Source organism: Euprymna scolopes, chromosome 44 (genome assembly GCF_053919585.1).
Source record: "Euprymna scolopes isolate OS-2025 chromosome 44, ASM5391958v1, whole genome shotgun sequence".
Taxonomy (NCBI): domain Eukaryota; kingdom Metazoa; phylum Mollusca; class Cephalopoda; order Sepiida; family Sepiolidae; genus Euprymna; species Euprymna scolopes.
This window is the reverse complement of record NC_136525.1, coordinates 44,250,147-44,268,812: the sequence shown is the minus strand read 5'-3', so window position 1 is coordinate 44,268,812 and position 18,666 is coordinate 44,250,147. Positions and strand designations below refer to the sequence as shown.

Genomic DNA, 18,666 nt, shown 5'->3' with positions numbered 1-18,666 from the left:
TGCGGCTGACGGTTGTTCATTTCTGCAGGAGAAACAAAAGAAAAAAAACAATGTGATTTATTCTAAAAAGAAAACAAAATTGAATATTGCTACCTGGAACGTAAGGACACTTCTTGATACAAAAGAGTCAGTTAATCCAGAGCAAAGAACAGCTATTGTTGCCAGAGAATTAGTTCCATATAACGTGGATATTGCTGGTCTATCTGAAACCCGTTTCAGTGATGAAGATCAACTTACTGAAAAAGGAGCAGGGTAAACGTTTTTCTGGAAAGGAGTAAAAAGAGAAGGAGGAGTTGGTTTTCCTAAGACAAATATCACATCTCAATTAGAACAACCTTGTGGAAATAGTGATCGAATCATATTACTTTGTAGAGAGGAAGGTACAGGATGGCCTGCTTATATTATAGACGATCCCGTCTTCATGTGTAGTTTAATGGATTGAATGGTAAGGGATTGAGAAGCAAAAGGGTTGCATAATGATGACGAAAACATATATTAGTGAAAGAATGCAGATTTATTTACATAAATATACATGAAAAATAATAAGGGTATAGATAGTAAGAATAAGAGTTCGTTTGGCGAATGAGGAATCCCAAAGGGGATTCTTGGATGCCCCCCTCACACACATACACCTAATCGCCGCATCTGGAAAAAGGTCAGAGCCAATGGAGTAAAAGTGCCTAAACGCATCGATGTCTCCAAGTTACAAAATAAGGAAACGTGTGAAGCTCTTAGAACCTCATTTATTAATATCTCATTTGATGGAACTTGGGAACAATTCAACTCACAAATAAGAAAACCAAACATAGGTATTGGTTTGATAAAAATGATTCTACAATCACCAATCATTTGGAAGCAAAGAGAAAGGTTCACGAGATATGTTTGTGTTCTAATGGATCAGCTAAAATAACCGCAAAAAAAAATATATAAAGAAAAAAAATTAAAAATACAGTGTGAGATATCCAGCAGACATCCAGACAGATTATGACTGTAAAAATGTGCTCGTCTGAGCTCCATTCTCTGGTCCCCCCATGCCAATCTTTTTCAAAAAACACCCGACTAGCTGAAACCACCGTCAATAATTTTCCCCACTCCTTATCTGTGCCTAAATCAAAACGTAGATTCCATGAACAAAGCTTTTTTCTTAGAACTGCACGCCTGTGGAACTCTGTTCCGCTTGCCTGTTTCCCTCCCAACTTCAACCTGGATGTCTTCAAGTCCAACACAAACAAATTCCTGATTAATCGCCCCCTTAAGTAAACACTTCATCAATTCTCCAATCCCATTGATTACTGTACACACAATAACCCTTATCCCCGAGTGGCCCTTGGACCTTGATAAGTGGTTAAAGATGATGTTTGAGGTACTTTTAAAGTGTCTGTGTGTTCTTACGTATGCGTTCATACTTATATGGGTGTCTGTGTGTGTGTTTTATCCTTACACAGTTTCTTGCCTTGAAGGGTCTCAACATGTATGCGCAAATACATAATTGTACATACCTGCTTGCATTGTCCAGCAGATGATATCTACTGGTCACTGGTTTCCATCTCATGGGGAGTGGTCACTGCTGCAGACAGACGCATTGATAACACAAGATGGATTTGAACTTCAATTTTTTTATTAAAGGCAAGTCTATCATGGACCCTGGTTGCTGCCGAGAGACCCTAATCTCCTGTCTGTTCCATCTGCAGGCCAAAACCACTCTCAGCCCATGTGGTCGTCGACCGGAAGACAACAACCACAATTCCCATTACCCCTAATTTCCAGTGCACGTTACCCCTAATTTCCGGTGCATCTAACCTAGGTCATTAAAGGTGACTTGAGTTTGATGAGTGTCAATCTAACCTTCTGTGACCCCACTAAACTTGCTGATGGGAATCGAAAATATACTTACATAACTTACTATTTCTCCAACTACCTAGATAGCATTTAAGCTGGGATTCCCAATACTACACATTGGTACCTGTGAAATCCACGAATAATTGTTTGTACAGTTCCCACACTGACATCAAAATGTGCACTTATTGTCTCTATAGACACATATCGGTCCTTATCTATGAAATTCTTTATTTGGCCAGTTAACTCTGGTGTTCTGACTTCGTTATATCTCTCACACTTCTCTTAACCCTTCACAGACTCCCTATCTTCCTTGAATCTCTTATGCCACTCAAAAACTGATGCTCGAGTCATGCAAGATGGTCCAAAAGCAATCTGAAGCATTCCATACGTTTCTGTGGCATTTTTCTAAGCTTAAAACAGTATTTTATCATATATCGTTCTTCTATAGTCTCCTCACGTCCAGATTGTATTTTTGAAATTTACCAGTTGTGACAATCACGCTTTAGTAGAGTGTATTCCAATTCTTGCTGTAGCTGTTCATTTGAACCTGTAATCATAAAAGCTTGTCAGTCATCTTATAAGATGTATAGCAATAACATAATGAATTTTTAAGTGTCTACGACAATTTTTAAATTCCGATGCAAAAAAGTCTGGAAAGTTATTGAAGGCACCTCGTATATATATAGAGGTAGAACTAAGTAAACTTTAAAGAATTAGTACTTAATTTTTTTCTGTCTATGGATTATTTTTCTCATACTAATCAGTTAGATGTCATAGATTTTCTAATTATGAGGAGCGTGTCATCCCTATATAATACTATATTGTTTATGACAATCTATTTGGTTCAATTAAACAAACCCACTGTCAGAGAATAAGCAGAGTCTAATGGTCCTATTACAATATCAAAAGTGTCATATTGATTATTTGTGGCCCATTATTCGTTATTGCTTATAAGTACTTTGTATTTCGTCTTTTTTTAGTTAGCCGTTAATTAAACAAGATTCCCTAAAGTTCAATTTCTTCTTAATACTTCTTATAGTTAAGCGTTAAATTTTATGCATTTTCTAGAATAAAAATCATGTAATGGAGTTTGCTAAAAATAAGACTAATATAAGGTCTAGCGTCATTATATCTTGATTTTAATCTCCGTAAGGAGACATAAAGTGATGCAAAACTTCATTTTGGGGAAATAAATTTACTTGTTCGATTACTATTCTGGTTAAAACCTGTTACGTCAGAAAGAAACAGGGTCTAAACCCTATTACCATATCAAAGGTGTCATTCTGGTTATTTTTGGTCCATTGTTCGCTATTGTTTATAAGCACTGTTTGTATTAGTTATTTCTTTAGCTTTCCCCATCATTGTTTTTAGATGAGATGCATTTGCTTTTAGATATACACAGCCTTGCCTCAGCTCGTCCTGCCTTGATAGGGTTCAAAATAGACTTCGTGGCCTGGTGGGAGATGTCCTTTTCTCTTCGCTGCAGCCTCTATCTCACAGAAGAGATGTTGCGAGTTTGCCTCTGCTTTATCATTATTTTCATGGAAAGTGTTCAACTGAGCTTCAATCCATGGTCCCCCCTGGCCAAACTTTCACAAGAAACACTAGACTAGCTGAAAACATTATTAATAATTCTCCCCACTCTTTATCTGTGCCTAAACCTAAACATAGATTCCATGAACAAAGCTTCTTTCTTAGAACTGCACGCCTGTGGAATTGTCTTCCGTTTTCCTGCTTTCCAGCTTTCTATAATATGGTTGTCTTCAAGTCCAATGTGAACAAGTTTCTGATGAGCCGTTCTACCTAAGTTAACAAATTTACCGAACTTCCATTACTATCGATTACTATATTGTCCTTTTGACTACTCTACACTCTTTAACCCTTATCCTTGAGTGGCCTATCGGCCCTGATAAGTGGTGACATACTATGTAAAAAAAAAAGAAAAAAAAAAGAAAAAAAAAAAGCTCACTATGAAATTGCATACATTTTTAAAAGTCCCTAGAAATATTTCATAATAAAACAAAAAGCTTGAAGAACTTTCATACATAATTTAAAATTTTAGAGAATTTTCCCATTTTTATTTTAAATTTCATAGTTTTTTTAACGATGAAGATCCCGTCATTCCTATATCTTTTATGACAATATATCTAGTTAGGTTAAACAGTACTAAATATAATTAGATCTTTCTTAGACAAGAGGATCGTTCAGGTTGCCCTTGATGGACGTACATCTAAACAGCATATTATTACCACTATTATTCCTGATATTCATTAATTATCTTCATAACATTGCGTTCGAGATGGATATATTTGTTGATGATACAATGCTCTATAACATGCACGAGGGAAAAACGGATGTACACAAATCAAAGACAATGGCAGAATTCTTAGAAAATGACCTCCACACCGTAGTGGAATGGGGCCTTAAATGGAATGTCACATTTAATGCTACTAAGACTAAGCTACTCTCCTTTAACAATTACAACAAGCCTTCTCAACCAGCGATAACTATGATTAATAACTCCTGTAATGAGGGTCAAAGACACGCTCACACAAGAGGACTTCCATGGGGCCTTCCAGAAGTTGTTGGAACGGTACAAGTGCATTGCAACCGGAGGAAATTACTTCGAAGGGGATTAGAGTCTCATGTGTGTATTATCAATAAAAATGGCCATACGAAAAAAGTCTGGAAACTTATTGAAAACACATTGTAGTTTCCCACTATCATGCTAGAACGGAGGTAAGCAGAGTCTAACGATCCCATTACGATATCAAAAGTTTCATTTTGGTCATGTTTGGTCCATTTTTTATTGCTTATAAGTACTTGTTTTACTCCTAAGTGTAAATGCATTGAGGACATTGCTAAGGCCGTTGCAAAGAACGTACGAGGTGCATGCAATAAGTTTCCAAACTTTTGTACGGACATTTAAAATTATCATAGACTCTTGAAAGTTCAGTATGTTATTGCTATACATCTTATGAGGTGACTGACCAATTTTTATGATTTCAAGTTCAAATGAACAACTGCAGCAAGAATTGGAATACATTCTACTAAAGCCTGATTGTCGCAGCTGGTGAGTTTCAAAAATGCAATCTGGATGTTAAGAGACTTTAGAAGAACGATATGCAATATAACTGTTTTAAACTTGGAAAAAATGCCACAGAAATGTATGGAATACTTCAGACTGCTAATCGAGCATCAGTTTTTGAATGGCATAAGAGATTCAAAGACGGCAGGAAGTCTGTGAGGGATGAGGAGAGGTTCGAGAGGAATAAGGAAGTCAGAACACCAGAGTTGATTGGTCAAATAAAGAATTTCATGGCTAAAGACTGCCGTATGTCTATAGAGACAATAAGTGTACAGTTTGATGCTAGTGTAGGAACTGTGTACACAATTATTCAAGAGGAACTGAAGATGTGGAAGACTTGCACAAAGTTTGTCCCAAAGGTGTTCAGAGAAAATCAGAAAAAGAGACGTTGTCATGGCAGTAGGGAGATGGTCGAGTTGATCAATTCATATCCCACAGTTCTTGATACTCTGGTGACCTGCAATGAAAGCTGGATCTACTGCTATGACACAGAGACCAAGAGACGGAGTTCCCAGAGGAAGCATGCTGGTTCTTCCAGACCCAAGAAGGCCAGACAAAGCAAATCTACCCAGAAGTTATGATAATCCTTTTTTGACAGCATGATTTACATGCACTGTGTTTCCACTAGATAGACAGTCAACAAGGAATACTCTATTGAGGCTTTAAGGGACTTCAGGAAGAGATTTGTCAGAAGAGGTTGACACTCTTCAAATCGGGTCAGTGGCATTTCTATCAGAATACTGCACCAGTCCACAATCACAGACTATTTTTCCACGATGGGCATCAAAGCAGTTCCTCATCCTCCCTATAGTTTAGACTTTGTTCCCTATGACTTTTGGTATTTTTCTAAGCTGAACGAAAACCTTAGAGGCTGTCGTTATGAGACAATTGAGGAGATGAAGGAGGCTGTGACGAGGGTCATTGACACGCTCACAGAAGAGGACTTCCATGTGACTTTCCAGAAGTTGTTGGAATGGTACAACAAGTGCATTGCAGCCAGAGGAGATTACTTCGAAGGGGATTAAAGTTTCATGTGTGTACTATCATGGGGCCTTCCAGAAGTTGTTGGAACGGTATCAGCGCATTGCAGTGAAAGAGACTAGAGTTTCATGTGTATACTATCAATAAAAATACCCATACGAAAAAGGTCTGGAAACTTATTGAAAACACATTGTAGGTTTCCTCTATCATGCTATAAGATTACTAACATCTGAAACTACCCAGTTCCTCTACAATGCCATAATCCGCCCACCCAGTGAGTATTGTTGCCACATCTGGACTGGTGCATCTACTGCTAATCTCTTCCTTTTGGAAAAGGTCTAAAGAAAAGTCTCTAATCTAATAAGTCCTGTGCTGTTAACTAAGCTCCAACTCCTCTCCCATTGCCCCGTGTTGCATCTCTGTGCCTATTTTACAAGTATTCTGATGGAATGTTCTCTGATGAACTCATTGCACTTCTGACCCCTCGACTCACACACCTCTGACCAACCTGATTAGATATAAAATCACACCCCTTCACTTTAGAAGTCCCTAAATGCCAAAAGGCCTTCTACTCTTTAGTTTTTCCCTCAGACAGGCAGACTTTGGAATTCCCTTCCTGTTACCTGCTTCCCTGATTGTAGTAGCTTAAATGTAATGTAAACTGACATCTTGCTCATCTCCCCTAAATATGGTCCCAAATAGTAGCCCAAGTGGTGATATGCCTTGTTTGGGGTGAATATGATTGAAAAAAAAAATCACTATCAGAAAAGCAGAGTCTAATATTCCCATTACGATATCAAAAGTCTCATTTATGTCATGTTTGGTTCATTTTTTATTGCTTATAAGTACTTGTTTTACTCCTAAGTGTACTTCAACATTTTAATTATTATTTTAATTTATATATTTGCTTAAGTTATATTAATCCACTATGTCAGAAGTTAGCCGAGTCTAATGGCCCCATTACAATATCAAAAGTCTCATTTTGGTCATGTTTGGTATATGCTTTTTTTTATTGCTTATAAGTATTTTCTTTACTCTTAAGTGTACTTCAACATTTTAATTATTATTTTAATTTATATATTTTAGTCCACTATGTCAGAAGACTAGCTGAGTCTAATTAGCCCCTCATAATATCAAAAATCTCATTTTGATCATGCTTTTTTATTGCTTATATTTCGATTTATTAGTCATTTTTTTTTTCATTATTTTTATTTACCCTTACATGGTTTGGAGTCTAGATGCCTTATAATACCATGAACATTTTTTAAGTCTATGAAAATCTCTCATAATACTGAAAGCTTGAATAATTTCCAAATAGAATACATAGAAACAAAATAAAAAAATTTATAAAGCAAAAACATAGAGACAAAGAAAAATTTTAAAAAATGCAAAAACAAGACTTTAAAGAAATTTTCCGTTTTTATTATAATATACCATTAAAAAAAAAAGCAATCATTTGCTTTGAACATTTTCCTCATCAATAAATATACGAACATGGAAACACCGGTTCATGTTGGGTCACTAAAGTTAAGCAATGTAGAGGCTCGTTAATAGTTAGATGGGTGACCATGTTGGGAATATCAGGTGTTTGTCGAAAGTGTGGAAGTCACTATACCATTGAAAAATTTATGAATATATTTTCTCTCGTGTGAAGTATGAGTGAAACAGTAGGGTCGACTGGGCACCCAAGCCTCGGTAGAGCAAATAAACAATTTTAAATTACACCATCTCTTTCTCACTTTAATTAATCTTAAGCAATGCCGGATCAGGACATGCGTTAGCTCCCAATGACATGAATTTGCCGCATATATATATATATATATATTCATATTTGTAGTTTCTTTTAATGCATTAACCTACAAAATTTATTGCATATTTGCAAACCTCTTTCCTTTCATGAGAAGAATTGCGTTTTTCGAAACTCTGCAGAATAAAGTCTTTCGAGTTTATTTGTATTCTTTGTCAGATAATTCAAAATTTTCTATACATTCTTTACAGGTATATAATATTTTTTTTTTTGAAAATTTGAATTAATTTTCAATAATATTTTTTATTATACATACATATATATATAAATATATATGTGTATATGTGTGTATGTATATATATATATATATATATATATATATGTATATATATATATATGTGTGTGTATATATATATGCACATGTATATATATATATATGTGTGTGTATATATATATGCACATATATATGTATATATATTTGTATATTTTGGCAGCAGGTCATTATTTAGACACGTTTGATTGAACACGGCAGAGTTATTCCTTTTTCCGAACTTGTTGGATATCTTTTTTATTTGCCGAGCGGTCTTTTTAATTTCGGCAGGCGTATTATGCATTTATAGCCAATTAAAAAAAAAAAAAAATTATAAAATACACCAAGCCTCAAAGGAAAAGAAAAGGAAAAGAAAACAACAACAATTGCTCCTGACGATAATCGGATGCCCGATAGAAAGCATTTGAGAAAAATATGGCCGAGCAACAACTTCTGGGTGCTATTCTGCATAATACGCCTACCGAAATTAAAAAGACCGTTAGGGAAATAGAAAAGATATTCAACAAGATCAGAAAAAGGAATAACTCTGTCGTGTTCAATCAAACATGTCTAAATAATGTGTATTATATATATATATATGAGCAAACAGTTAATAATTTTAATTTTATATATATATAAAGCGAGATAAGACACTGATAGAATTCAGATGAAAAATTCTGATAGATATAACTTGAAGTAATACTTTCAAGGAGATCCTAGTCAAAAAGGAAAAGCTCAATATTTAAGAATAGAGCAATAATTCCTGTTTGTTTCTCTTGTGATTCAGCTTTTCTGTTTGAGTGTAAAAAAAAATTCACCATAGCTACAAACGTTTTTGACTTCGATGAGTCATTCTCAGGCGAGTGATGAATTAAAAATGGCGTTTGGTGAATTATTGAAAAAAATCACTTAAAATCATTCAAAAGCGCAAGCGTATTGTCTCATATTGAGCTTAATTTACAGTTGGTTTATTTATGTGAATGAACAGGGCTTCTATTATGGAGAGGTACAGATTATAATATGAGATGGCTAAAATGGCCGTAATTTTTATTAAATTTCTAAATTCATTTTTGGGGGTGTCATGTTCTACTAGGTGTTGATAGATAGAGCTGCTTGGGGAAGGCAGCTGAGATGTAAGCTACCGAGAAATACTAGTTCTAGTCATGCTGATGTATGAACTGTTTTTGGAGACGCAAGGAAATTTAAAAACATGCATGAGAAATTGTCGTCGGGTTTATGCGTATTGATAAGTTAGTCATTTTTTTTTTTTTTTTTGCAATCTATAAATATAAAAGCGAAAATGTATATATGTGTGTATGTATGTATGTATGTATGTATGTGTGTGTGTTCGCTTTTTCTGTGTGTCTACAAAAGGCTTCTTTCAGAGAAGTGGTCGGTCGCTTCACAACTTTTTAAAACTTTTTATATCACATACAAATCGTAATATCTCACAGTTAACAACGAAGCTTGCCTGTCTATTTAATTTGCTTGATTTCGGGAAGATAAATATTCAATATTTGTGGCTCGCCGCATGTGGGTTAGTCTTTTTCCCATAACATCTTGGGGGCGAGGAAAAAAGCGTTCAGCAGTAAATGAAATCCCGCAGTCAAACTGACCTCATTAACTCATTAAAACGAGCACCTGCTAAATCCAACTAATTAAATTCAAACGTGTTTCCGGAAGCATGTCGCGGTGGGGCAATGGTTAACGTCGCACGTTTTGTTTTTCACACTTTAATTCACAACTTTGCCTCAACAGTTCGGGTTCGATCCTCATACTTACTTTTTTTTTAAACCCCCCCTCCCCAAACACCCAGGCAACGCCGGGTACCCCTCGCTAGTAAATGATAAATCGCAGTTCAGTTTGTTTTTTTCTATGGTTGAAATGTGTTTATATACAATATTTTTTTCATTATATTTTGTTTCTTTTATAATTAGTGTGCATCTCGTTACAATAGAATAGGTTATTACTATTAGTACCGTTAATGTTATTAGCGTTTATTGAGATTGTCAGACTGACTTCCTCATCTTGGTTGTTAGAGTCACAACGTTTTGGCCGTTTTGCCCTCCGCCCTTCATCAGGTGTTTTGTATCGAACTGAGGAACCGTTTGTTAGGAGTCTCGAACTCAACCCTTTATTATTATTATCACGGGGGTACCGTGTTCAGACTACAGCTAGGCTCTGGGACATTATTTCTTCCATTTTAAAATTTGATGAAGGCCGGAGGGAAAAATGGCCGAAACGTTGTGACGATAACAACCAAGATGAGGAAGTCAGTCTGACAATCTCAATAAATGAAAACACCTCATCTCAAAAATACAGACAATTAGTGTTAGCGTTTGTCGCAATGTGAATTTCTTTTTACACTCAAACAGAACGTTTGAACATTAGCCCGCCAAATGGAAAAGGTGGATCGCAAGAGAAACAAACAGGAATTATCCCTAAACAAAACATGCATAAGAGAAATATATATATATATATATATATATATATATATATATACACACACACACAAACACACATATATATATATATGCATACGTGTGCGCACGCACACACACACACATATATATACACACACATATATATACACACACACACATATATATACACACACATATATATACACACACACACATATATATACACACACATATATATACACACACACACATATATATATATATAAAGAGAAAATAGTTAATAAAACATGTTAAAAAACACTTTGAAATGAGTTAAAAACATATTTAATCTGAAAAGGAAACACTAAATAAGTGGATAGTCCTTAATCCGCTGAGTTTCGAAGAAATACTTTCCTTCTCATCAGAGGGTAGGAATTAGCAAAATGTGGGATGGGATTTTGCTTGCAAAAGTATATATATATATATATATATATATATATATATATATATATACATACATGTCACCCATCAAAAATTCACAATCCTTTCTACAATCCAGCTATATTTTATACAAATAAATTTCAGTTGATGTCTGAATTGTCCACCAAGTTTCAGACAGTCTTTGTTATTTCCTGATTGAGCAACTCGTTATTATTTTATTCAGTGTCTATCCAATATCATCTCTCTCTTTCTCTTTTTTTACTCTCTTTCCTTCTCCCCTTCTTATCTTTCTCAAATGCTGTAAGGTACAAAAGATATGAAAATATACATAGATTGTAAGACTTTATATATAGACAAACGGGTTATATAATCACAAGTAGTAATACTCTTTAATCCGAAAATGAATAGCGAGCAGAAAGAGACTAATTTTGAATTCTATATTTTCTATTTCTATATTTAATTATTTTACAAATGCACATTCTCCTGGTTGAAATAATTTAACCTAAGCTTCTAAGCTGACTGCGTGACACAATGGGTAACATAATTTCTTTTACACATATATATATGCGATTAATCCAATGTTTTTGTGGGGAGGCGGATTTATCTCTGATTGTCATCTTTCAAGTGAATCGTTCGTATTTATTGACTTTGCGGTCCGTCTTTCTTCCATTTTATTCTTTTTCCGAATACTGCATCTGTTTAGCTTTAATTTTACATTTATATTTGATTGTAGCCAAAAATTAACCCAATAAAACCAAAGAATATATTTTCGTTATTGGTTGTGAAATGTGTGTAAGATGATAAAAAAAAAAAAAGAAGGTATTTGCTGAAATAAAATATATAAAAATAAACAAAAATGATGATTGTGGACTGTTTTTTTTTTTTTTTAATCATTGGGATGCAACCAACCAATATATGTAGGTATATATATATATATATATATATATGTATGCATGTATGTATGTATGTATGTATGTATTAGATACAACACAATCATGTTGACACACCAGTTCTCGCCAGATCACCGAAAGTAAGCAACGTTGAGCCTGACCAGTACTAGAACGGTAGCCATTTTGGAAGACTAGGCGCGGTATATTCGTGCTGAGTCATAGAAATTTCCAGATTGGTATCGGGGGGGGGGGTATATTAATTACTGGGAGAGATGCACCCCCAGTCTTCGTTAAGACATGCATCTAGGAGAAGGAAACTCTGATGTAAAAACCTGCGGTCTACTGTATACTCTGTCCTGTGGCAGTGATCTGCACTGACAAGGATTAGCAGTAATAGCAAAAAAGTGTGGTTGGTTCTACACAAAGCCTTCACCACTATAAACAAATCATCTGTGTAGATTTCTGAACAACTTAGTTGTTGTGGCGGCAGCTCATGCATCAAAATCGACGGGAGGGGGGGGGAGTCCATCATGTACTAGTAGATGTATCTGGCGTGGCCCGGTATAAAATGTAACGTTAAATTCCTTTAAAAAAATGAAGTTAAAAAAAAACAAAACAGAAAGAAACAGTTTACTTCTTGTAAGTTAAAAAAAAATAAATACTCGAGCAGAGACTGAAACCAAAACCTAAGGACTATGAGTCCAGTATGATAATGTCAGCTTGACATGATCTTTAAAAAGTGTTTTCAAACCTACTTATTCTTAACATAATGGGAACAATATGAACCAGTACTATACATATATATATATATATATATATATATATATAACTACTTCATTTATTCACATAAATTTAATATACGATAGTATAGATTTATGCGTAAACTTTAAGTATTTACTTCAAAAGTGCTCAATACGTAAGTAGAGCTAGTTAGTAATTTATAAAATATATATGGCGATTAAGCTACACTGAATATTCTGCGTTTCATCCAACTATAGGATTCGTCAGGCTTATGCGCGAATAGATATAAAAACAAGAAGCAACGACAGAATTTGCGCATAAGCCTGACGAATCCTATAGTTGGATGAAACGCAGAATATTCAGTGTAGCTTAATCGCCATATATATTTTATAAATTACTATATATATATATATATATATTCCTGTCAATCTGTTTGTTTATCGACGTACATCATATATGACATCATAGTATATGATGTATATTAAATCATAGTAAAAAGAGAGTTTAAAAAGAAAAGGGGGGGGCAGGTAAAAATGAAAGTATAGATTTCCGGGCAACGCTGAGTATATTATCTAGTATATATATATTTCTTGGAAGTTTTTAACATTTAAAACTATACAAAAAAAATATTATTTTTTATCACTCGTTAGAAAACTAATTAGTCAGTAATCACTGCATCAACTTGCTCTCTCGAATTCACTATAGTACCAATAATAATTTATTTTTTAAGGGATCATCAGTTGTTTACCATGAAATACTGTTTAACGTATCGTTATTTTAGACATAGACATATAGTGTATCCCATTTTTTTTTCTAACACATTATATTGCTATTGTGTTTTTTTTTAACGTATCATCTCCCAGTTTACTTTATATGTACCGTCTCCCATTTCACTCCATTTTATTAATAAAAAAAAGGAAATCCCTCGATCCAACTTATGAAAAGTGAGGGCGAAACCGGTCAGCTGCTCCCCCCCCCTTAATTTTTTTTCTTTTCATTTCCCACTTTTAATCATGACATGAAAACAGGTCTTCCTTTCATGATTGCAATAATGAAATTTTGTACCCCACATAAAATTATGTAATATGGGTTTGAAATTTTGTATCCCGCATAAAATTATGAAATATGGGTTTGAAATTTTGTACCCTACATAAAATTATGAAATATGGGTTTGAAATTTTGTACCCCACATAAAATTATGAAATATGGGTTTGAAATTTTGTACCCCACATAAAATTATGAAATATGGGTTTGAAATTTTGTATCCTACATAAAATTATGAAATATGGGTTTGAAATTTTGTACCCCGCATAAAATTATGAAATATGGGTTTGAAAATGCTGAATTTATGCACATTTTATATAGATATACATAAATATATATAGTTTTACATTTTGTTTTTATTCATATATATATATATATATATATATATATATATATATATATATAATGTCACCATAAATTACCCATGCAAACAATGGAATGTATAATTAGTCAATTTGTGTGATGATGCAAAATATTTATTTTTTAGTCTTTAATTCAAGTCTTTCCCCTGTATATTCACCCCCCTCATATTTGGTGTAATACCTTAATATTTTTCCAGATTTTATTCCAATGGATTTTGTGATGGGAATATTTTGCAAGTACGAAAAGGTACTTCTTTAAGTCATTAGGGTTGAAGTCCTCAGTCATAAGCGTATATCCGTGCTCATCTTCCATGTCCGTATGGACAATGCCAGCTTTCCGTGCCAAGATACCTGTGACATAAACGTCGTCCACCCAGTAGGCTGGCGTGTGCCGCGACACCTCGTACAGAGTCTTCACAGTATCCACTGTTGTGATATATGCAAACCCTTCGCAGTAGGTTGGGTATTTTTCGTCCGGGTAGTCTTCGTAAGAGACAAACCACTTATCGAGCTTATCACGACGCGGGCCATGGTTTAGAAACGCTGAACAGTAAAGGAACTCTTTTGGGTTCGGCTGGAGACCCTCGAGAAAGTCTATCAGATGGAAAACATCAACCATCGCGTCGTCATCCATTTTAAGAACGTACGGGACATCCGGACAGTGACGTAGGATCCACTGGAACGCTGTTAAGTGCTTATAGGTCAGATTTCTGTAATGGTCGATAAAATTTGCCTGTACGATATCTCCGTAGATGGAACTTTCCAGTTCAATAGATCTCTGCAGCTCGATGCTAACGGTTGTGCCTAAAATGAAGACAAGTCTTAAATTATATCCTTTCAATGACTGTATTGATCCCCACGTGTTTCGGATCTGTGATCGATCTGAGCGATGCCCGGCGGCACTGTGGACAAACGCAAGGACGTGCGTCCGATTCTGGCAAGAGCTGGAAGGAATCAGAAAATTAAATTCTGGATTTTTCAGTGGGCTGCTGCTGTCACTGTCAACAAACCGGACCGATTCGAGCACTCCAATTGCCCTGGGGGCCGAGTAAACATACTTCTTTATTTTTCTCACCGAGTGAGGGGCTGTGTTCGAGATTGAAGGCTTTGCTAGAATAATCTCGTCTCGTGGCCAGTGAGTGTGGAAGATGCTGTTGCCCAACCATAGGAGACCTGTAATGCAGGCAATGACGAAGATCACTCCAACGGAGTTGTTGCACCAGCGCCGGATCTTGCGGAGGGGACGACACTGTGGACCCTGTCAACAGAGAAAAAAAGAATTAAGAAAAATAGACCCATGTTATAGGGTAAACTAATATTTCTGAAATAATAGACTTACCTAGATACTGAAAATATTGTTACATTTAACATGTTGTGGCATAGCAATTTGTGGCAGTTATGGCTCCCACATCATGACGTGTACTTTTAGAAGATACTTTTGTTGATACATATTTTGTTAGTTGTATCATTGTTTGTCTTAATGCTTTTATCACAGAGAAAAAGTCTTCATAGTATATATATATATATATATATATATATATATATATATATATATATATATATATATATATATGTAAAAGAGATTTAGAAGGCTGTCACAATGCGAGGAATGAATTATAGTCGCTGTTGGTAAGAGGAGACGAGAACAAGTGTCGATTTACAAATCAATAAGTACATGTATATATATATATATATTATTTTTTTTTTTTTTATATATATTTATTCAGTTGTATGGTAAAATGTCTTACTTGTTTTCATGCGACGTATTCCATTATTAATTTCGGAAAAATTTTCCCTTTTCAAATGGTGTGCGTAACAGGTCGATTCTTAATTAATAATGGAATACGTCGCATGAAAACAAGTAAGACATTTTACCATACAACTGAATAAATATATATAAAAAAAATTAAATAAAATAATAAAAAAAAAAAATATATATATGTACTTATTGATTAGTAAATCGCCACTTGTTCTCGTCTCCTCTTACCAACAGCGACTATAATTCATTCCTCGCATTGTGACAGCCTTCTAAATCTCTTTTACATACCTATCCCACACAATGCTTCAAGCAAACTACATATCAATCCTATATATATATATATATATATATATATATATATACTTGTATATTTGTGTGTGTGTATATGTGTATTGGGGTGGAGAGGGCTCCCGTACGCCGTGGTGAAGGCAACCTTTCTAGGAGAAGCAAATCTCTGATTTAAAAAACCATAAAGCGGAAGACCATTACCCGCATTAAGCTGGTCTGCAGTTTAATTTGTTGCTGGCTATCTTGCTCTTGCTTGTTGCTGGATCTCAACATTTTGAACCGAGAGAGAGACTTAGCTGTCGTACAAAGCTAAGACTCTGTAACATCATATTTGTATAGATACTCCCTCAGGCATTTGGGCTCATAGATTTTAAATGTCTGAGGGAGTGGCACTCGTCTGACAAGACGTTGCAATCATCATCATCATCATATATATATATACTATGAAGATTTTGTTATATATATATATATGTATGTATATATAAGAGCAAACAGTTAATAAAACATGTCAAAAAACACTTTGAAAAAGAGTTAAAAACATATTTAATCTGAAAAGGAAACACTTTTGCTCTTATTATAAGCTCTATCTCCTATTTGGTTTTATCGAGCTTTTACATCTGGTTGAGATTACTTTATAAATATTAATTCTTTAATATTTATAATATACTTTAGTTTTACCATCTTGGATCATTTTGGTAAATTTAATTGTAATTTTTATTTCATATATATATATATATATATATATATATATATATATATATATATATATATATATATATATTAGTCTTGGAAATTTTTTAACCTTTATAACTATACAAAAAAAAATTATTTTTATTTTTATCATTCGTTAGAAAACTATTTAGTCAGTAAATCATTTAATAACCTGCAATCACTGCATCAACTTGTTCTCTCGGACTTACTATAGTACTAATGTAATTTAAGGGATCATCTGTTGTTTACCATGAAACACTGTTTCGGGGATTTAAAAACAAAACTGTACATAAAATCATTTTCGCAAGAGTCATCTATCGCCTAACCATGACCTTTGTATTTTATTGTGAGACGTCAGCAGATAACGTGACTTTAGGGGAACGGCCTTCTGTTTACGTAGGCCACGCTTGAGTAGGTTATTATGCGAGATCGGCGAATAAAATATGGGATACCTGCCGACCCACAAGAGACGAGAGACGCTTGGTCACCGCTTTTCAAATAAAAAATGGCGATAAATTAAATTCCAGAAACAAAAAGACATCTGGTTAGAAAAGTTGACCGGGATAATAAATTTGGGGGATCTGTCCTCCAAATTGCCTTTCGTAGGGGGGCGGGAGGTAATCTGATTGATGCCTGGAAAGCTTTTAAGGTCAGGCAACTAATTATATGAAATTATTGCTTTAACGATTGTAAAAACTAAAGAAGGAATAAATGTAAATCTTCAACTTTCTGACGAAAAATTCACTTTTTTTTAAAACCTTTTCTCTATCCCTACTATCATATAAAAGTCAGTTTGTGTGTGTGTGTGTGTGTGTGTGCATGTTTGTCTGTGTATGTGTTTGTGTGTGTGTGTGTCTGTATGTGTCTGTGTATGTGTGTGTGTGTGTGCGTGTGTGTGCATGTGTGTGTCTGTGTATGTGTGTCTGTGTGTGTGTGTGTGTGAGTTCCTTCCACATAGGTTCCGAAACATCTTATCCTATCTTTTGAAAATTTCACACAAAGGTAATTTATATGTCTGGCAGTGTTTTTAGATAGGTTTTGTATAGAAATTCACCCGATAAGTATCGAAAATTAAATTAAAAAAATCTGATCTTAAAAATAGTCTTTTTTCTCCTTTTTAACAAGGAAATATTTTATGTTACACCGGTGTAACCATGGCTACGATATGTAAGACATTCCCCTGTGATAATTATTATTATTATTTTTTTTTATCTATAAGAGAAGAAAGACTTTTTTTAAGATCGTCAAGCCCAAATTACTTAGGGGGGGCGGTTCATCAGGAATTTGTTTGTGTTGGACTTGAAGACATCCAGGTTGAAGTCGGGAGGGAAACAGGTAAGCGGAACAGAGTTCCACAGGCGTGCAGTTCTAAGAAAGAAGCTTTGTTCATGGAATCTACGTTTTGATTTAGGCACAGATAAGGAGTGGGGAAAATTATTGACGGTGGTTTCAGCTAGTCGAGTGTTTTTTGAGAAAGATTGGCGAGGAGTGACCAGAGAATGGAGTTCAGACAAGCACCTGCCATGGAAATAACGATAGAACAAAGACAGGCTCGATACGTCTCTTCTGTTTGAAAAAGGTTGCAGGGTAGAGAAAAGGGCATTTTAATTACACATGTCCAAATGTAAAATAATTTTTTTTTATCTTTCTAAAAAAAAAAAAAAAATACAATTTCTTTTGGTCCCGTTTTATGAATCCCTCCGCAATTACCCTTGAGAATTGAAACAGAAAATAACCACCTTCGTCAGTCGGCGCTGTAGCCGTTCTACTTTATTTTGTGACGTTAGCAGGTCACGTGACTCTTAAGTAAACGGTCTTTAATTTACGATGGTCATATAAAAACCGCTAAAACAGTAACAATGACGATGAACTAGTCATTTTTTTTTTTTTTTTTTTTTGAATGAATTATTGGATGCTGGCCAACCCACAAGAGACGCTTGGCTGCCGTTTTTGCCGATCGCTAAAAAAAATTGTCAACGCTAACAAAATGTCGATGGATTATAATTCAGAAAACAAGACGTTTGTTCAGAAAAGAGGGCCGATATAATAAATATTGGGGGTTT

General features: G+C 34.7%; 1 protein-coding gene across 1 annotated transcript in view; it reads right to left on the bottom strand.

The window, feature by feature from the left end:
* Positions 1-13,850: 13,850 nt before the first annotated feature.
* Positions 13,851-18,666, bottom strand: part of LOC145268826 (beta-1,3-galactosyltransferase 5-like) — a 161,361-nt gene continuing 156,545 nt past the window's right edge. Inside the window, exon 2 of the mRNA XM_080124476.1 lies at positions 13,851-15,103. Within this exon, the coding sequence (XP_079980602.1) occupies positions 14,009-15,103 (1,095 nt within the window). The 3' untranslated portion in view covers positions 13,851-14,008. The remainder of the gene's footprint in view (positions 15,104-18,666) is intronic.